The 23,020-nt window shown below is 31.3% G+C and overlaps 1 protein-coding gene across 1 annotated transcript; it reads left to right on the forward strand.

Moving 5' to 3' along the window:
* Positions 1–18,517: 18,517 nt before the first annotated feature.
* Positions 18,518–22,631, forward strand: LOC107020459 (inositol-3-phosphate synthase-like). Its single transcript, XM_015220830.2, has 10 exons — positions 18,518–18,787; positions 18,859–18,927; positions 19,028–19,163; positions 19,885–20,132; positions 20,252–20,478; positions 20,594–20,709; positions 20,866–21,042; positions 21,129–21,317; positions 21,421–21,483; positions 22,159–22,631. Exons 1-10 carry the CDS (start codon positions 18,600–18,602, stop codon positions 22,276–22,278), a joined length of 1,533 nt encoding a protein of 510 aa, XP_015076316.1. The 5' UTR covers positions 18,518–18,599; the 3' UTR covers positions 22,279–22,631.
* The last annotated feature ends 389 nt before the right edge of the window (positions 22,632–23,020 follow it).

Below are 23,020 nucleotides of genomic sequence, written 5' to 3' on the forward strand. Positions count from 1 at the left end.
GGGGGGGGGGGGGGGGAATGAGATTCGTTATGTAGCCTAGATACATGCGAATCACACTAGATACATGTGTTTTATATGTATTTGGTGTGATATGTATTTTGAATACCAAGTACATAGGATAGTGACGAGTGCGATGGAAAAGATGCGAAGAGGCGAGCGATATTTGTTATGTTTTACCATATAAATGCGAAACCACTTAAATATAATGTATCTTATACCTTATTTTGATCACATATATCTAGATGCATCTGGACACATCAAAATTTGTTGAGATACATAATATTGTAAATTAGAAAATATCTAAATAATTAACTCATAAACTGATGAGATTTGTAAGTTTGCCTAAAAATTTCACAGGCCAGCCTATTTAGCACCACTATTTAACATGTATCCATTTTTTTTCTAATGAGAAATTGTAGATATCTCCACTTTAACATGTGGTGTCTGGAGTTATGCTTCATAAAACCAAACTCTAGACTCATTGTCTGAATTAAGTTACATGTAGCTCAAGTAAAATAATTGGACTTAAGTTAGATTAATTAGGTTAAATATTTGTTCATATATTACTTAACCTTACAAATAAAATATTAATTGAATCGTCGTATATTTTTCCAATTACTTACAAATTTGAGATCATGGTATAATGTTTCTTAATAAAATTTTTAATTTTCTCAAAAAATAACGAAATCGTGGTAAAAAAGGTTAACATATGGTTATATAACACTTTAAGAATAAAATGAGAAGTTTAACTTTTTGTAGTTTTCCAAGTATATAACAATGTCATTCTTTTCGTAACAAGAGTAATAAGAAAATAATATCACATAAACTGAAACAGATAAAATAATTTCTAGGTAAACACATTTTTCTTTTTCTTTATTCTATTACAAGATCTTCTTTTCAATTCTTCAAGTTGTCTTTCCCACATATCCTTGTGGAAAACAATCTTTCTATTTTCCTTAGACTTTTTCCACATCAATTGATCACTATCAAAAGAATTCATCAAACTCAATTCATAATCATAAATTTGACGAGAAATTGGATCACAAAGAGTTTCATATGCTTTTCTCAGCTCAATAAATCGTATCGTCGATTCTTCTTTATTTAAATCATGACAAATATCAGGATGATATCGAAGAGCTTTGCATCTATAAGCTTTTTTAATCTCTTCAAACCCTACATTTGTAGAATGTAAAGAAAGCACTTCATAAAAATTATTGGCTAATTTCCCACTTTGCATATTAGCCATGATTTTGAGATTGTTCTTTCTACCTTTTTGGTGAATAAATATTGGAGCAATATTCACCTTATAGTTATTCATTTTTAATGATATATTCATTGGTAGTAAGTCTGGAACAACGAACGAGGAGTATGAGAAGAGAGACTTATTTTTCGAAGGTCAAATCGAGTTGATTGGTATAAGTACTCTTTGGCAAGATTTTATCTAGGAGAGTTTTGTAAATATGAATATAATGTGTGTGTGTGTGTGAAATCTATATATAGAATATGCATGTTTTAAGTATGATTAATTGAGATTTAGATAGGAGTATTTAATTAAGAATAATTAGTGGTTTTTTTTTTGGGTTATTAAGGGCGGCTTCTTAATTTAATGGATGACCTTGACTAGAGTTATAGCTTGGCTTGAAATAAATGTCTTTTCATGTTTGTTTAAGTGATGGACCTTCTATAATTGAACTAATATGTATATATATCGAAAATTTTTATATATTTTAATTGAGTCGATGGTCTATTGAAAACATTTTTTTTATTACCACGAGATAATTAAGGGTAAGATCAACTATACATCACTTTATTCGGACTCTGCTTATGAAATTAAATGTGGTTGTGTTTTAATTTTTTTATGTGTGTTATTTTAAAGAATATAATTTTATAGTGACCTACATTATATGATACGAGTTGTACAAACTTTATTTGCATGGTGTTGTTGCTGTCTTTTGTGTGTTGAAAGAATTGTCCCTTCCTCTTTGATTTTCCGCGGTATAAATTTAAATTATTCATGCAAGTATGTAACACAGGTATATTGAGTAGGTATTTTTTTGGGGAACTTTCATATATAACCACTAAAAATAGCTTAATCATTCTCCATAGCTATAGTTTGATAATTACAATTCGTACTACATGTTATAGGGAGGAGAGAGGCGAGCGAGACTGGGAGAGAGAGGCGAGAGAGAGAGCAAAAAGTGGGAGAGAGGTGAATTGTATATGTATATTAGTTAGATAATTCTATATTAAACATATATATTTATATATATGGCTAGCGATATTGGGAGATAGGAGAGAGACGAGCGAGATTGGGAGAGAGGCGACAATATTGGGAGAGAGGCGAGTGAGAGAAGGCAGAGAGTGGGAGAGAGGTGAATTGTATACATATATTGGTTAGATAATAGTATATTATACATATGCATTTGTATAAAAAAACAAGCGAGATTGGGAGAGAGAGGAGAGAGGCGAGCAAGATTGGGAGAGGGAGGAGAGAGGCGAGCGAAAGAGGGCAGAAAGTGGGAGAGAGGTGAATTGTATATGTATATTGATTAGATAATTGTATATTATACATACCTATTTGCATATTATGACGAATTATACATATACGAATGTGTCTAATTATATAAACTCGAAGTCAACCCACATAATTAATGTATAACGTCAGTCATGAGTGATAACTATAGCAAACTATAACTATAAAAAGATCGTCTTCTACTAAGAAATGTTTTAATGTGTATAATGTAACCCAAAAGGAACCATGTTCGATCACTTATATATATTCGATGCATATTAAGTTATAATATATCATCTTATTTTTTTGTTTTTTTTTTTAAAAAGACATATTATTTATATTTTTCTTTCTAGTTTGGTTGTTTCAAAATGCTTGAGACGAATTATAGTATTAATTATTTTATTTTTAATTGAGTTTTGATAAAGCCAGAACAAGTTACAAAATAAAGATCAACCATTAAACATGTGGGCATTAAAAAATTCAAATTGTAATACTAAATTGTTTGTTTAAATATTTTTGTTTAATGGATCCATGAGGAAATTCCTAAAAAACATGTGGGGGCAAAAAAATCAAGAATCATTGAACAATTGTCATTTGTTAATTATTTCTTTTCTCAAAGATTAAAAAAAATATATATAACTTTCATTATTTCTTCTCCTTTTCAGATCCATTTAATTGAATGGTTTGCGCTTTGAATATGTTGATTTTTTTTTTTGTATTTACCCTTTGGATGTAAATCAAACTTATGTCGAGTAGGCATAAATTTTTTAAGAAAACTAGACATAACTTATGAAATATAATGATATAAAAATTGAGATATTTTCTTTTTAAAATTGATTAAAAAAATATATTACATAAATCGAGACAGAAAAAATATTAAACATGTATTTTACTTATGTCAAGATTAATTCTAAATAAATTTGAGAGGCATGAACTTTCAATTATTTTTATGTGGTTCCTTTTATGAGGGGTACATCATTTAAGATTAAAGTTATTCAAGAAACATCAGTATACATGTGCATGTTAATTTTACGTACAGTTAATCAAATAAAAAAGTATTTTAATATCGTTAATAATTTAGAGATAAAATTAATAATTCAAATCAAATTAGAAAATATTTTTTATAAGACTTCTTCCAAATCTAAAAAAAAATTCTAAAATACAGCTTAACCCTATCCAATTTATATAAATAGTAAATAATATAAAGTATTTTAGTTAGTTATTAACCAACGAAAAGCATAGGAGAAAGATGCAGAAAAGCACTTCATATTCATTGCAAGATTGAGTAGGGGACATAAAAGGTTATTTTGTAAACTAGAACAATTTTTTTATTTAATAAACATGTGACTTGATTTATGTGTATTGTTTTATTGGATTTGGTATTAGACCCAAATGATCTTGTAATTGTATATTATCTTGATTTGATATTAATGAAAGGCCTCCCAAAATTTGCTTAAGAAAAAGAAAAATCTTTTCCTACATGTTTGCGTCCAAAGCATCTCTAATACATACGGTGGATCCTAAATTTGGTTTCAAATTTTAACTTTGACCTTTAACTTTTATAGTGCACAAACAGACACTTTAACTATCCAACTTTTAAATAAATAAACACGCAATTTTTGCAGCCAAAGAGCGTGAAATACAAACGCTTCCACGTCTGTTAGTAAGTCACTCAATTGCTGTCAACTAATTAGACATATTGCACGTCGATTTTAGAACTAAAAAAATATGAAATTAATTACAATTGAAGACATTTTCATTTCACCAATAGTCTCTCAAAATGTCAAAACCCTAGCTAGGATAAATAACCAAAATCTAGTGAATCAAAGGAAAAATCGTTCAAGATTTCTCATGAAGTTGGTATTCATCTATTCATCTTCCTCAATTTAGTCCAGGTATGCCTCAATTTGGCCCTTTTGAAAACTTATCTTTGATACAAGGTAGAATCTTTTTATCACCATGAGTGTGAAATCGTTATTTTCTTACAACTTTGAATTGTTTGCAGACCAAGAAATGTTCATTATAGCTCTTTTTCCATAATGACAAAAAATATAAAATTAGAAGCCATTTGCACTAAATATGAACAAAATTTTTTCTTAAGTTTGGAAAAAATCTTGGTTTGAAAGAGGAGGAAATATGAGATTTTGATTTGGAAATATAAAGATATATGTAAAAGGGATCCATTAAGGGTAGAGTTGTCATTTCATCGTTTTTTTACTGTTATAGGCCTCTAAAATTACTCCTAACTCGCGCAGAAAAGTGCACATCACACATTTTGCCAGCGGCAAAAGTTGGAGATCAAAATTAAAATTTAAATCCAAATTTAGGAACCAAATAAAGTAGTGTCCCTTTCTATTTTTGGATAATATTAATTTAGGTATTGGAATTTTGTCTCCAAAACTATAACTTGACAACCTATTACAAAACCTTGTTCATGTTGGAATCAAAAAGGTTTTGTACAAATTGATTTTGTAAACTACTCCAAGATTGATTAGGATTAATATAATACGTAAATAGGTATTGTATTGTCTAATCAAAATAGGTTTTGTATCTTGCTTTTCTCCCATCTACACAAGGTTATTTCCTTTTATTTGGACGAAAATCGTCAAAATTTGGATTGTGAAATTCTCAGCATTGGCAATGGATGTATATGACTATGACAAGTTGTCGTGTTTTTGTTATATCTAATTTTGCTTATTGCATGATCGAAGAGCTTCTGCTATAGAGATAGATTGATGTATTGGACATGTACATTACTACTGCTACTTTACCTAAACCAAACTTCACCTTTTATGCCATGGAACGGAAAGCTCTCGTTTGCTAAAATAGTAAATGATGAGCTTAATTTGTTGGTGTTAGACGATTATAAAACGAATAAATGGATCCCAAAAAAACGGATCGTTAAGATGAAAAACTTGACACCATTAAATAGTGCAGGGGTAAAAAATTCTCTATAAAATTTGATATCGTAACAACAATTTCAGTCAAAATTAAAGTATTCTTCAGACCTCTTTTCCTTAAATTTTATAAACGATAAGTAAAAGTAATAATTCAGATTCAATGGTTACTATACTTCTTATACTTCTTTTATCGGCAAATCGGCAAATTGGGAAGGAGGAGAAAGGAATACAAGGATATATTTTTTAGGGAAAATTGTATATAATTGCAAACTATTAATTCAAATAAAATATTATAATTATAACTTGATTTAATTGTACCTTATAGAGAAACTGTTGTTATTTCGCCTTTCTTCTAGTGAATGTCGCTCGTCATTTTTGTTCACTCCTTCGCTACTCTTGCATTTATACAAACACAAATGTATAAAATGTGTTTGTGTTTGTATAAAGTGAGAGAAAGTTGTATATATACATATATTTTTGTTCCCTTCTCTCCCCTCTCCCAGATATTGCTCGTCACTCTCCCATATCTCGCTCGCTCACTCGCCTCTCTCACTTTATACAAAAACACAAATGTATAAAATGTGTTTATGTTTGTATAAGCGAGAGAAAAATTGTATATATACACATATATTTTCGTTCCCTTCTCTGCCCTCTCCCAGATCTCGCTCGCCACTCGCCTCTCTCACTTTATACAAACACAATTGTGTTTGTGTTTGTGCTTGTATAAAGCGAGGGAAAATTGTATATACAAATACAAATACATATATTTTCGTCCTATAAACTTATGATTATACAAATGCGATCTTCTCCTGTCCAGTTTTCTTCTCTCTTTCTCGCTTTATACAAACACAAATTATACAATTGATTCTTTTGTATATATATCAAAGCAGATTATAAAACTGCTTTCTTTTGTATATGTATAGCGAACTATACATATTTATGTTTGTTGTGGAGCGCAATTATGCAAACTAGAAGTATAACATACAAATATAATTTTTATGTTTATTATTAGTGAAAGTTACTCTATTTTTTACAATATGGTGTTCGTGTCCGTTTGTGTTGATCTCAGTTATAATTAATGTTATGTATATATATTTCACCAATTCAAATATCTAACAATTTTATCATCAAAGTTTTAACAAATTGAAAGAAATTAACTATCTCTTTTTGTCTCTATTAATATTATAACATAATTAATATTTCATGAATTTCGTTCACTTCATCTCATAATTGATAAACCACAACCTTGATAGTGAAAAAATTAAAATATTTTGGATAATCTGCAAATGAAAATTGACACTTCCACAATCCTCTACAACTTATTTCTCTAGAATATATAATACTAGTATATAATAATTTGGATATAAACCCATATTCAAATGGAAATTAACAAGAAACCTTTTATGATATATTTACTCAAAAAATTAAAATCTACCTATTTTAGGAAGTATATTTTGTCAGAAGAGCTTTTAGAAAAAAGACTTTTGTATAAAAAAAATCATTTCGTGTTTGATTAAGATTTCAAAAGTGTTAGTTACCAAAAATTATAACTTAAATATTAACTTTTTTATCCCCGAGATTTTGTCCTTTTTATTTTTTTATAGTTCGAATTCACAATCTTCGAGTTGAAAATAAGATATATCGTCCATTAATAACTCATACTACTACTAAAAACAGTTATATTTTCATGGTCAAACACCTCAAATTCTCTAATATATGCACTTTTTTAATAAAAACATAAAAGTAAATAAACACATTAGAATTTTCAATAACTTCGACCAAAACAGGGTATTAATCTCAATCTCTACTTTGACTTGTTAACTATAAGCAGATAAGACATCATTAATGTAGTAAAACATTCCACTTCATAATATGTCCTTAAGTACATGTTCATTTATGAATTAACATACCTATTAATTAAGAAATGATTGATGACATAATGAATTTATCATTTTACCTCTATTAGTTATGAAATAGATGAATTAAAAATTTAAGATTTTCAAAAAGTTATATATTTTTCAAAATAATTAATTGAGGATAGTACACGAAAATCGGCAAAATGAAGTATACCTGCTTCGAGGCTCGTTTGAATTTTGTTTTGGTTGTCAGAGCCAACTGGCTCCATAGCTAATGTCTTGACGGACGTCCACGAAAAATTTGGGCAAAAAAGACATCGAAATTCCTGACACCAAAAATCCATGGACTATAGCACACAAAAATTTACAAAGTGGAGTATATGTGCTTCGAGGTTCGGTTGACCTTGAAAATGGATCGTTTTGGCTATCAGGGCCAACTGGCTCCATAGCTAACGTCTTAACGGACGTCCACGAAAAATTTGGGCAAAAAAGACATCGGAATTCCAGATCACCAAAAATCCATGGACTATAACACACGAAAATCGACAAAATGGGAGGTTTACTTGCTTCGGGGCTCGGTTGACAATGGATAGTTTGGCATTGGTGACCAACCGACTCTATAACTAAGGTCTTAACTGCCGTACAGATAAATTTTTAGCAAAGAAAACGTCAGAATTCAAGGTTACCAAAAATCCATGGACTAAATAGCACATGCAAATCAGTAAAATGGAGGGTTTACCTGCTTCGGGGCTCGCTTGACCTTCTAAATGGGTCGTTTTAGCCGTCAGGGCAAACTGGCTCCATAACTAACGACTTAACGGACATCCACAAAAAATTTGGGTAAAAAAGACGTCGAAATTTTGAATCATTAAAACATATCGTGGACTGTAGCACATGAAAATTGACAAAAATGAGTGGTTTACTACTTTAGGGCTCGTTTGACCTTCAAAATGGGGTCTTTAAAGCAAACATGCTCCATAGATAACGTTTTAACGGACGTCCACAAAAAAATTGGGAAAAAAGACGTCGGAATTTTGGATCACCAAAAATCCATGGTCTATAGTACACGAAAATAGCCAGAATGGGTATATCAACTTCAAGGCTTGTTTGACCTTGAAAATGAGACTTTCTCTGAAGTCACTGCCAACTAGATCCATAACTAACGTCTTAACAGACATCCACAAAAAATTTGGGCAAAAAAATGTCAAAATTCTAGATTATCGAAAATCTATGGACTATAGCACACGACAATCTATAAAATGGGGGGGGGGGGTTTACCTGCTTCAAGGCTTGTTTGACCTTCAAACTGAACCGTGTTGGCCGTCAAGGCAAACTGGATCCATACCAAACGTTTTAACGCATCCAAAAAAATTTGGGCAAAAAAGACGTCAGAATTCTAAATCACCAAAAAAGATCGTGGACTAGCACACGAAAATTGGTAAAAATGTGGGGTTTACCTGATCTGGGGCTCGTTTGACCTTCAAAATGATCCATTTTGGCTTTCAGAGCCAACTGCCCCCATAGTTAACGTTTTAAAGGATGTCCACAAAAAATTTGGGCAAAAAAGACATTGGAATTTCTGATTCACCGAAAATATATTGACTATAGTACACAAAAATCGACAAAATGAGGTATAACTGTTTCAGGATCATTCGACCTTGAAAATGAGTTGCTTTGGTTGTAAGGGACAACTGACTGCATATCTAACGTCTTAACGAGCGTCGACAAAAAATTTGGACAAAAAAGACGTCGAAATTTCAGATCAGTAAAAACCCATGGACTATAGAACACGAAAATCATCAAAATGAGAAGTTTACTAGCTTAGGGGCTTGTTTGACCTTCAAAATAAGTCATCTTGGCTTTCCAGGCCAACTTGCTCCATAGCTAACGTCTTAACGGAGGTCCAGAAAGAATTTATGCAAAATCTACGTCGGAGTTCTAGATGACCAAAAAAAGATCATGAACTATAGCATACAAAAATCGGTAAAATAAGGGGTTTTAATTGCTTTGGGGAGCGTTCGACTTTCAAAATGGTTTGTTATGGCCGTCAGGGCCAACTAGCTTCATAGATAACGTCTTAATAGACGTTCACAAAAAATTAAGGCGAAAAAACGTTGGAATTTCGTATCACTAAAAATCCAAAGACTACAATTCACGAAAATCGATAAAATGGGTATACTTGCTTCTAGTCTCATTTGGCCTTTAAAATGAATTGTTATAGCCGTTAAGGCCAACTGGATCAATTGATAATGTCACAATAGACGTCCATACAAAAATTGAGCAAAAAAGAATCCAGAATTTCAGATAACCGAAAATTCATGGACAAGTACACAAAAATTGGTAAAATTAGGTATACTTGCTTTGGGCTCATTTGACTTTTAAAAATTGACTGTTTTGGCCATTAGGGCCAACTGGCTCCATAGCTAACATCTTAACAGACGTCAAAAAAATTTTGGAAAAAAACGTTAAAATTTTGGATCACAAAAAATTCATGGACTATAGCACAAGAAAATTGTTAAAATGAGGGATTTTTACGTACTTCGGGGCTAGTTTGACCTTCAAAATGGGTCGTTTTGAACATCAGGTCGAACTAGCTCTATAGCTAACGTCTGAACGGATGTCCACAAAATATTTGAGCAAAAACAACGTTAGAATTCTGGATCACCAAAAAGATCGTGGACTATAGCACACGAAAATCAGAAAAATAAGGTATGACAACTATGGGCTCGTTTGACCTTGAAAATGAATTGTTTTGGCCATAAGGGCCAACTAGCTGCATATCTAACGTCTTAAAGAACGTCCATGAATAATTTGAGCAAAAAATACATTAAAATTTTAAATCACTAAAAATTCATGGACTCTAGGACACGAAAATATCAAAATGAGGGGTTTAACTGCTTCGAAGATCGTTCGAAATGGTCTGTTATGGTCGTCAGGGCCTTTACTGGACTTATAGATAACGTCTTAACAGACGTTCACAAAAAATTTGGACAAAAAAGAAGTTGAAATTCTGGATCACCAAAAATCCAAATATTATAGTTCACGAAAATCGATAAAATGGGATACCTGCTTCGAGTCTCGTTTGACCTTGAAAATGGGTCATTCTTGTCATCAAGGTCAACTAACTCCATTGATAACGTCTTAACGGACGTCCACAAAAACTTTGGGCAAAAAGAAGTCAGAATTTCGGATCACCAAAAATTTATGGACAATAGTATACAAAAATCGGTAAAATAGGGTATATTTAACTTGGGCTCATTTGACGTTGAAAATGGATCGTTTTGGCCGTAAGGACCAATCGGCTCCATAATTAACGTTTTAGCGGACGTCAACAAAAAATTTGGACAAAAAAGACGTTGGAATTCTGGATCACCAAAAATTCGTAGACTATAGGACAAGAAAATCGGCAAAATGGGGAATTTACATGTTTCAGGGCTAGTTTGACATTCAAAATTGGCCATTTTGGACGTCAGGTCCAATTGGCTCCATATCTAACGTCTGAAACGGACGTCCACAAAAAATTTAGGCAAATTAACGTTAGAATTCTGGATCACCAAAAAAGATTGTGGACAGGAAAATCGGCAAATGAGGGGTGTACCTTCTCGGGGCACATTTGATTCTTCAAAATAATACGTTTCGGCTGTCAAAGTCAACTGTCTCTATAAATAACGTCTTAACAGACGTCTACAAAAAATTTGGTAAAGAAAACGTTGGAATTCTAGATTATAAAAAATCCATGAACTATATAGCAGAGAAAATCAACAAAATGAGGTGTTCAGCTGCTTCAAGGCTCGTTTGACCTTGAAAATGGATCGTTTTGATCGTCAGGGACGACTGGCTCCATATCTAATGTCTTATCTGACGTCCATAAAAAATTATGGCAAAAAAGACATTAAAATTCTTGATCTCCAAAAAAGATCTTTGACTATAGCACACTAAAATCAGCAAAATGAGTGGTTCAGCTGCTTCAGGGCGCTTAACCTTGAAAATGGATCGTTTTGATCGTCAGGTCCGACTGGCTCCACAGCTAACGTCTTATTTGATGTCCATAAAAAATTGTGGTAAAAAAAACGTCAAAATTATGGATCACCAAAAAAGATCGTTGACTATAGCACACGAAAATCGGTTAAATAGAGGGTTTACCTGCTCCCGGACTCGTTTGACCTTCAAAATGGGTTATTTTGGCCGTCAGGGCCAACTGGCTCTATAGCTAACGTCTTAACGAACGTCCACAAAAATTTGGGCAAAAAAAGACATCAAAATTCTGAATCACAAAAAAAAAAAGATCGTAAGTTATACCATCCAAAAATTGGTAAAATTAGGGGTTTACTTGCTCCGGGGCTCGTTTGACCTTCAAAATGGTCTGTTTTGATCGTCAGGGCCACTAGTTCCATAGATTACGTCTTAAGGGACGTCCACAAAACATTTGTATCAAAAAAGACTTCAGAATTTTGGATTACTAAAAGTTCATGGACCATAGTACACGAAAATTGACAAAAATGGGGTATGCCTACTTCGGGGTTTGTTTGACCTTGAAAATTGACAGTTTTGACCGTCAGGGCCAACTGGCTCCTTAGGTAACGTCTTTACGTACGTCCACAAAAAATTTGGTCTAAAAGGACGTTGGAATTTTGATCACCAAAAATCATGGAGCACACAAAAATTGACAAAATTGGGGGGGGGGGGTTTACCTGCTTCGGGGATTGTTTGACATTCAAAATGGGTCGTTTTAGCCGTAAGGGCCTACTGGCTCCATATCCAACGTCTTAACGGACGTCCACAAAAAATTGGATAAAAAAGACGTCGAAATTCTAGATCACTAAACAAGATCATGGACTATAGGACACGAGAATCAGCAAAATGAGGAGTTTACTTGCTCCAGGGCTCGTTTGACCTTCAAAATGGTCTATTTTGGCAGTCAGGGTCAACTAACTCCACAGATAACGTCTTAACGGACGTCCACAAAAAATTTGGAAAAAAAAGACGTCAGAATTTCGGATTACCATAATTCCACGACTAAAATACAAAAAAATCGGTAAAATGGGGTATACATGCTTCGGGCTCATTTGACCTTAAAAATGGGTCGTTTTGACCGTTGAGCTAACTGGCCCCATAGCTAATGTCTTAATGAACGTCCACAAAAAATTTGGGCAAAAAAGACGTAGAAATTTCAGATCACCAAAAATTCATGAATTATACCACACGAAAATCGGCAAAATGGGGGATTTACTTGCTTCGGGCTAGTTTGACCTTTTCAGAATGGGTTGTTTTGGCCGTCAGGACCAAATAGCTCCTTAGCTAACATCTTAATTGACGCCCACAAAAAATTTGGGCGAAAAAAACGTCAGAATTCTTGACACCAAAAAAGATTGTGGACTGTAGCACACGAAAATCGGTAAAATAAAGAGTATACCTGCTCCGGGATTCGTTTGACCTTTAAAATGGTCCATTGTGACTGTCATGGCCAACTGGCTCAATTTGTAACGTCTTAATGGATGTCCACAAAAAAATTGGGCCAAAAGACATTGAAATTTCATATCACCAAAACCCACGGACTATAGGTAAAAAAATTTTATCCTTATGTCATTTGTCAAAATAGACAAGTAAATAGGAACAACTAGAAAAAAAATAATCAAACAAGTAATCGATTTAATAGTAATCTTACTATTTTGAACTTCCAAATTCCAGAATCATAAAAAGTTATAGACAATGCATTGTTTTTAATTTTTTTAAAAATTGTCAATATAAGTCAGAAGCAAAGCTAAAATTTTGGGTATGAATTGAATCGAATTCTATAACTTTTACTTAGATGATGTATTAAAAAATCATTAAATATATATCAATATTAAATTTAGAACCTAATTATTAACACATAAAATCATGGTTATAATATATAAAATCAATAAAATTAAAATTCTGATTCGTCTATTATATTGGTCCCTATAATTAATTCCTTGAAAGGAACGTAATTGGAACCAACCATAAAGTCTATAACTATAACGTGCATTCACCAACTTCCTATCCTAACTAGAAACTTCCCCCATCATCTCAAAGGAACACTACTAAAAAAAAAATACGATTTTGAATTTGAATTTTTTCAATTAAAAATATTGTGTGATTATTTTTACAGATATTTTAATAAAAAAAATATTTAGTAATTAATAGCAATAGTTCAATAAAAATTTATTTTTTATTATTTTATTTTCCTTATAAAATGAGATTTATGGTGAAACAATTATATTTATATAATAGAAATTTCTCATTATTTCTCAAGAGGACAAACCTCTTTTTCTAGTAGTAGCAAAAAAAAAAAAGGTGAAAGAATAAATTTCTAATCTTTTTTTTCATATCATGTGATAGTTACCTTACCTAAATGTCGTTATGTAATATTAAACAACTTTGCATGTGATATTCAGGACCTCACCTAAATATTATATCATGTCACGTAGAAGTGTTTTTATTCATAAAATATAACGAAAATTAAATATGAATTATTTTTAAAGTAAGAAAAGTGAATATGATATATTTTTTCCTATTAATTTCGTGTAAGGATTATATATAAATGATTTTTATTATAAATCATGAATTAAATTAAATGATTCGAAATATAATTTTAAATTAAAGGCATACAATTTAAAATTCTTAATTCGTCTCTGAACTGACTTAACATTTTCTTTCATTGGGTGGATAACCTCAGGAATTTCATGTCTAAAATGTCGAAATCAAACAAAATAGAGAAGAACAAAAACCTTGAAATATATAAGACTTTGCCCATATATATAAAGTTATATTATCTTGTTTTAAGAGACGTCTTTTTAAAAATAATAATTCTTTGGTCCCTCTTTCCCCTCCTTTTAGGGATGACAATGGGCCTCGATGTAGGGCGGGAGGGGTTTAAGGTTGTGTGGGACAGGAGGAATGTAAGACGGGTTAAAGTGGGTTTTTAACTAATGTGGGGCGGACAAGTTGTGGGTATATATATAATTTTATGTGAGTTCGAATTTAATTTGTCATAAAAGTGATAGAATATTATTTTTTTATTAAAATAAGGAAACTACTAAAATACGTAAGATAGTAAGTGAAAACGATTCAACAAAAAGTAATCAATTTCTTATATGTTTTTCAATTGACCTCTCTGAAAAATAAAATTTCAAGTCATTATCTATTAAATTAATACTACTTAGTGAAAAAATAAATTTACTTTTACAATTTTTTTAAGTACCAAACTTAACTAGAAAAATTAAATATCAAAATTATGCGGTGCGGGTTCATAGGGTTGCCCGAGGTAGGGAGAATTGAAAATCAAAAAATAAATTGTTATGCGAGACGAAACAATGAATTTTAAAATTTTTACGAATTAAGCTCAACCTGCGCCGCCCATTTCCATCTATGCCTCCTTTCACTCCCATAAAAAAACAACTAAAGTGATGTGATGTGATTTTACATCTACAAATGAAAAGAAAAATTAAAATTCTCTTCCTAAAATTTGTTTTCTCCCACATATATTAAGTCTTTTTCTTAGCCAAAGAATAAGAAATCCATCTAAAGATAATAAAGAGAAATATATATCATCAAATCGAATTTTAAAATAGTCTCGATCTTCGTCTACACCACCTAGGACTAATAAGATGATCTTCTTCTTGATTAAAACTATCTATAATGTTTTTTTTTTTACTCTATCAATTGATGCTTTCGTGTTTGCTCTATTGAAGCATATTATTAAATATACATAATTATGGTGTAGGAAAAAACATGGAGCCTTTGATCATTAATAAGCACATGGCCACATATCTATATTTAATTAATGAGTGGTAATTACTTATTGAGGAAATTGATGTTTGTCCATTTGGATTTTAGTGATAATGTTGACCCCCCAATTAAGTTATGGACTCATGGTGAATTATAAGTCCATTATTGAGTAACTTCCAATAATACTTTTATGACCATATGTATATGCTTGGCAATTTACTATGAATAGTACCAATTTTTGTGACATACGTCTATTTTCTTAAATACTTTGTTCTAAGGTATTCATATTCATATGATTCATTTGTCATGTGTAGTTTGTGTATGGTTTTTTTAGTTAAAAGAATGATGCACGTGCTATTTTAAGCGAGTATTACATCAGAATGAAAAAAAAATGAAGAGTGTTATAATATATAACACAAGTTTACATGTTACACACGCTTTTGAGTTATATGATTGTGTAGTTCAAAAAGTAAATCGATTGATTATTAAAACAGACAATCCATGTCATGGATTTGAATTGTAACAAATATAGTATCAGAAGTCGAACTCTCCGTTAATTAGGTGATGTAACAAACCTTAGAGGAACTTTTAAGTTCTCTTATGTGATATCAATGGCATCTCAAGGACTAACATAATTAATGATACTTCTAAGAGAAATTTAGTTTGCAGTGAACTTTTACGATATGTTTGTATTATTGTTATTCATTGTATTGTATTGTATCGTTTCTATACCTACAATGTTTGTTTTGATTGTTACTTAAAATGTATTGTACTGTATTGTTAAATTTCGTTGTTACGTAACAATGGAAACCCCTATTTTATGGAACAACCAATTAAGTGTGTTCCCATTGTTACTTAATTTCTTTTTCCAATTATATCTTAACATAAAATTTCAAAATACTATTTTACCTTTTACCTTAATTATTTAAATTTAGTCAAACCTCCTACCCTAGAATAATTAAGGATATTTAAGTAAATTTATAAATTACAATACAGTACCATACAATCAAACCAAACAATTTAAATGTTACTAAACAATAACAAACAATACAATCTAACCAAACATTGTATCTACCATACAATACATTACAATAGAGTACAATACAATACGATACATTATGAAACAATGAGTAACAATGATCCAAACAAAGTGTTATTTACACTAGAGATGAGAGGTACTTATGTATACCAAGGACATGTTGAAGGATTGACAATATTTTAACTCGATAAGCTTCTAAAGATAAAAATACACGAGATATTTAAAGAAAAATGAAAAACTTCGCTAAAAATTCCATAAAGTATACACATTGTACATGAACTTTTTAGTTCAATATTGAAGCCCACAATGTTGAAGAACAATCCTTTCTAATTTGCCAAGTGTGTGGGTGAAGCCCACAGAAGATGTAAGACCACATAAAGTTTGAAATTTTATATTTTTAAGTTATTCAATTTGTGATAATTTTAGATATATTATGTCTGAAATTATATATGGATAAAATTTAAATATATATTGATGTTAAAGTTTTATTTAAAAGTTGAATAAATAATTTTTTATTATATCAAATAACAATAGAATGTAATGAAATATCAGGATCGCCTAACACAAGAGATTAATGTACGATAAACTCGAAGGTATAAGACCTCATTTTCTTTACTTGATTCAAGTTATAATTTCAAAATACTTCATAATAATTATTTTTTAAAAAAAAACTCCTTCTAGATATTTAGTTCGAATGGGTATAACTCAAATAAAAATTAGAATATAAATGTCCCATTATAGTGCTTTAGGAAGAGACTATTTCTTTCGTAGATTACAATGTGAAATCAATTTCAACTTTGCTAATCGAGGCTAACACGCTATAAAAGAAAAATATATTTTAAAATTTAAATTTTAAAATCTTAATTTGAAATGGCATGTTCAACAACCACACCTTAAATACAATTAAAAAAAAATGCCACACACTTGTGATTAAAATACTAGATTCAATCTCGAAATAAAATCTAATTTTGATATTATTCTTCAAATAATTAAACCAAAATCCCTTGTCGTGCACATGAGTAACGATAGTTAAACTCATATTTAAGTAGAACATTATGTTTAATATTATTATTATTAACAAAAATACCAATAAAACAGCCTAATTAGAAATTTTCAAATCAACTTTACAACACTAAGCCACGCAACAAACCTAACCCACATGTTTTTCACTCCAAATAAAATAAAATAAAAAATAAAAGAAGATCTCAAATTATATATATAAAAAGTATTTTTAAATACACTATTAGTTGTCCAAAAAAAAATACACTATTAGTCAATGTTAATCTCTAATAACATAAACAAATATTTGTGTGATAATAAGATTTTATAAACTTGATCATAAGCATTTGTGAATATTCTACTAGAGTAACTTTTCATTAAGAATAAAATAAATAGTTTAAATCAATTATAAATTTAGGAAGTTATATTCTTTTGGGACCAAAAAATATAATCACATAAAATCGAAACAAGTTTTTCATAAAAATTCCCCTTTAAATTTCATTTCAAGTTAAATTATTAATTTTATCAATTTATCAATTAACGTTTATTATAAATATTTGCGTATAATTACCTCACATTGATTATGTAATATATTTTACAACGTCGACATATTGAATTTAAAAAGGCAAAAATGGCAAAATGTTGATGATACAAAAGTAGAGATTATTTTTTTTAAAAAAAATGTCCAATTCTAAACTTGCAATCAAAATCCACAATTATCATAGTTATTAGATTCACAATTAAATAGTTATATATATCCTTGTATCTGCTTTTATTTGTCATGTTAAGTTTTTTAAAAATTAATTTAACTATTTTTCAAAGTTAAATTAGATTATATTAATTCGATATCTTAAACAAAAATTTAAATATTTAAAATTATACAAAAATTATTACTAATTGCAATTCTTTTGCATATCAATTTAATAAAAAAATACATCGTAAATTTTTATCAAATTTTTTGTAGTTTGATTCTTAAAAAAAAGAAAACTATGACGATAAAAATAGAAGAAAATTGTAATAATTTTAATAAATTTCTTAGTACAAATATACAATCTAAGCAAAAATTATTGCGTTCATTTACCCACATTCCATATTTACACCAAATCATGTTAAAATTTTTTAATTAAATAATTTAATTACATAAATTGCATATTTAGCTTACCATGGTTTAACACTAAATTTTTTTTTCCAAATACACAATATGACGTATATATCATGTGTGAGTAAGTTATTTATTAAGAGAGTCATCACTAAATAAATTTTAAAATACACGATTTAAATTTAATCAAAACTCTAATATTGACTCCGACAGTGAAAATACAAAAAGAAAGGCTCTAAGTATATCAAAAATATTTGCATGGCTAAGCTTTAATTTTATGGTGGGATTCCACTAATAAAGTGCCACTTGTATTTTTCTCTTCACAGCCAAAAAAAAAAACTCTATATATACACTTCCATGGCAGCAAATATTTCATAAAGCAAAATAGAATCTTGAACACTTGTTCTTCTAAACTGAATAATTTCTCTGATTTTTTTTGGTGAAAATGTTTATTGAAAATTTTAAGGTGGAAAGCCCAAATGTGAAGTATATTGAGAATGAAATTCATTCTGTGTATGATTATGAAACCACAGAGCTTGTTCATGAAGAGAGAAATGGAACTTATCAATGGATTGTTAAGCCTAAAACTGTCAAATATGAATTTAAAACTGACACCCATGTGCCAAAATTAGGGTAAGTTTCTTCATTTTTTTTCTCAGATTTCTTAAAAAAAAATTGGGTGAAGAAATTTGTGATTTGTTTAGGGTTATGCTTGTTGGATGGGGAGGAAACAATGGTTCAACATTGACTGGAGGTGTTATTGCGAATCGAGAGTGAGTTTTTTTTGTTTTTTGTTTTGAGAATCTAATTTTATGTTGATTTTGTGATGAGATTTTGTGATTTTAAGTAATGGGTTTTGATTGTTTATGGCAGAGGAATTTCATGGGCAACGAAAGAAAAAGTGCAGCAAGCCAATTATTTTGGGTCTCTTACTCAGGCATCAACCATTCGAGTTGGGTCTTTCAATGGCGAAGAGATCTATGCACCCTTCAAAAGCCTCCTTCCCATGGTATTCACCTTGTTTTGTTTTGTGTTTTCAAAATCGAATGGGGGTGTGGGAGTTTAAGGTTTAGAATTGAATCCTCGTTAATAAGGCGAAAGTTCGTTAATAAGGCGAAAGTCCAGGTAGTCAACCAACCAACGTTATTCTAATTCCCAAATTGGTTAATTTGCCTTTAGTAAAGTTACTTTATGTGGCTTTATGGATAGTTGAATGCTAAAAGGATATACTTAAGCACTTTTCGGGTTGTTTGGTTTGTGAACAAGTTAGCGGAGGTAGGATTTTGAGTTTATGAGTTCTAGAATCGGAAAGGAGAAATTTGTGGGGTTTTTGATCTTATTAAGTGGATATTTTAACACAAATACAGGGTTTGTATCAAAGTTAGTGGGTTCTACTGAACTCGTAATTGAAATGTTAGGTTCACCCCTGCGTGATAATTATATTATAGGGGTTGATGTGATTGAATATTTACTTGTACTGATAAATGTTTGGTTTATTGGACTAAAAAAAAGACGTAAATGATGATAATCCTGCGATTGCTTATACCGGATCAAATGTTTAACCAAACACATGATAAAAAATAGTTTCTTTTTGTCCCGGGATTATTATTTGTTATGCTTGCAACTAAACGACCCAGACAGTTTAACGAACTCTTTATAGCATTAGTCATGAAAAGTTGCTCTGTCTTAGTTAGATTCAGACTGATATATTTGATCTGATGGTGATATAGGTCAACCCAGACGATGTAGTATTTGGAGGATGGGACATTAGCAACATGAATTTGGCAGATGCTATGGTAAGGGCTAAGGTTTTCGAAGTTGATCTGCAAAAGCAGCTGAGGCCCTACATGGAATCCATGGTTCCCCTTCCTGGTATCTATGACCCTGACTTCATTGCGGCTAACCAAGAAGCACGTGCCAACAACGTGATCAAAGGAACGAAGAAAGAACAAGTTGATCAAATTGTTAAAGATATTAGGTAAAAGTTATAATCTTGATTAACCGTCTTCCACCTTGAACAAAGTTGTCTGTTTTTTTCTGGAAAAAGATGTGATTTTTAGTTTAGAGTGTGAATAACATGTCTGCTTGGTAATTTAGGGAGTTCAAGGAGAAGAACAAGGTAGACAAGATAGTGGTTCTATGGACTGCCAACACCGAAAGGTACAGCAATGTGGTTGTTGGCCTTAATGACACCATGGAAAACCTTTTAGCTGCTGTGGATAGAAATGAGGCTGAAATATCTCCTTCTACATTGCATGCTATTGCTTGTATTATGGAAAATGTGCCTTTCATCAACGGAAGCCCTCAAAACACTTTTGTTCCAGGTATGGAATCCCGATAACAATTGTAACGAGTTATTGAAAGTTTAATTGCTACGGATGACCAGCTATAGCTTAGCTTCTGTAATTGTAAGTATTTTCTTCTGATACAATTTCACAGGTCTTATTGATTTGGCCATAAAGAGAAACACTTTAATTGGTGGTGATGACTTTAAGAGTGGTCAAACCAAGATGAAGTCCGTGCTGGTTGATTTCCTTGTTGGAGCCGGTATTAAGGTATGCCTTTTGCTGTTAATTCTGGTTGAATGTTTAAATGTTGAAGCACTTTATATACATAAATTAAGCACATAAGCATACTTGTCATTGGAAGATGGAGTTTCTTTATAGATAAATAGTATAGCCGTGCTGAAACTCATGGTGTTTGTATTACAGCCAACGTCAATAGTGAGCTACAATCACTTGGGTAACAATGACGGAATGAATCTTTCTGCTCCTCAAACCTTCCGGTCTAAGGAGATCTCAAAAAGTAATGTTGTTGATGACATGGTTGCTAGCAACGCCATTCTCTATGAATCTGGCGAGCACCCTGACCATGTTGTTGTGATCAAGGTAAATAATATAACGTGAGAAAGATAAAAGTTAATGTATATAAACAGGCATATTAATTTGTCAAAATGTTTGATTTTGTATTTCAGTATGTTCCATATGTTGGAGACAGCAAGAGGGCAATGGATGAGTACATGTCAGAGATTTTCATGGGCGGAAAGAGCACTATAGTTATGCACAACACTTGTGAGGACTCTCTTTTGGCAGCTCCAATTATCTTGGATTTGGTCCTTCTCGCTGAACTCAGCACTCGCATTCAGCTCAAAGCTGAAGGGGAGGTCGGTTTCTTTCTCAATGTCTTCAAAGATTTACACTTCGTCATGTAGTGTGTACCCTTAAATGTTGTGTGATTGTTCTGAGGAGAAGTGATTCTGTTTTCAGGGGAAGTTCCACTCCTTCCACCCTGTGGCTACAATTCTCAGCTACCTCACCAAGGCTCCCCTGGTAAAGTTTCTATGAGGTTTTTTTTTATTATGTTCAAATAGACTCAAAAACTATGTTGCTCAGACTCTCCAAAAATATTGTCATAGTCGTGTAGGATCCTCCAAAAATACACTACGTTGGAAGGATGCCACATACAACCATTGGAACTTTGAAGAGTCTGAGCATATAGCTTAAAAGTTAACATTATGCAATTATCAAGTGTTGAAAAAAAGTTGCTTTAGTTTGGTCTGAGCATGCGCTAGAGCTATAGCTGATGTGAAATGGTTTTTTTCATTCATCTTAAGTAAATGACCAGAGCAATCTGTGGTCCAAGATAAATTAGAAGTGATTCCAACACAAAAGAAGTTATTATTATGATCTCCATATGGACATAGTCTAAAAAATATGCATAGGTCACAACAAACTAAATATACTTCACATGGGGATCACAAAGGGTATTGTTTATGTTGCTCGGACTCTTCCAAAAGTGCATGTCGGATCCTTCAGAAGTATTGGAGGATCCGGCACATAGACATGATGTTTCCTTGTACTTCTCTTACTTAATTACCAACATTTTTTTTATTGATTTTCTTGGTAACAATCTTTCAGTGAGCCTGCACGAACGCGAGATGCTTCGTGCACCAGGCTACCTTTTCTTTTTCCTTTCATTAACTGTAGTTGTGAATTGGACAACAGGTACCACCAGGTACTCCAGTGGTGAATGCCCTTTCAAAGCAGAGGGCAATGCTTGAGAATATAATGAGAGCTTGTGTTGGTTTGGCACCAGAGAACAACATGATTTTGGAATACAAATGAAAATATATATGCAGATGAAGGAAATTACTAGAAGAGAATGGACTTAACTCAAGTGTAGTTGCATTTGTAGAAAAGATCACTCTCTATTTATTTTTTTTTGTCCCTATTATATCTTATATTTTGTTTCCATTTTCTCATCATATAATTAAGTTTAAGTGTGGCATGATTGTGAAGTGTAGGAGAGCTTAAAAGGGCCAAAGTCTTGTTTATTGTAACTTCTTCTCTTCATGTGTTTTGGCCCTCTTATCTCCAAATTGTATGTTGGTTGCTTTAGCTCAGATAGAGCCAGCAACATCTTGTTTCTATTGGAAAAAAAAAAATATAACATGGTGATTTAAATTTTGTTTTAGAAATCCACATTTTCCCCTTTATTTCGCAAGAGTTTAAGTTCTATATATTAACCAGGTGTAGGCATATTTAATTGAGAAGAAAATCTCCATATCCTTTGTTAAATTCTTGGTTCCGCCATTGTTAACAATATACAATAATTTTTACACAATTAGGTTACTTATATATGGTAATTTACGAGTACAATCTTTGATAAATTAACATTCAATGAGTTGTTTAGTTTGAATTTAAGTTGTTATGAGATCAGTTATGATGAGATTAATTATGATGGATAAGTTATGCTAAATTTTTTTTTTATTGAGTATTTGGTTTGTTGTATTGAAAATGATGAATTTTAAAAATAATTTATTTGTTTACAAAGGTATCCTTCATAAATGTGAAAAGTGATGTATAA

This window comes from Solanum pennellii, chromosome 5 (assembly GCF_001406875.1).
Source record: "Solanum pennellii chromosome 5, SPENNV200".
NCBI lineage: Eukaryota > Viridiplantae > Streptophyta > Magnoliopsida > Solanales > Solanaceae > Solanum > Solanum pennellii.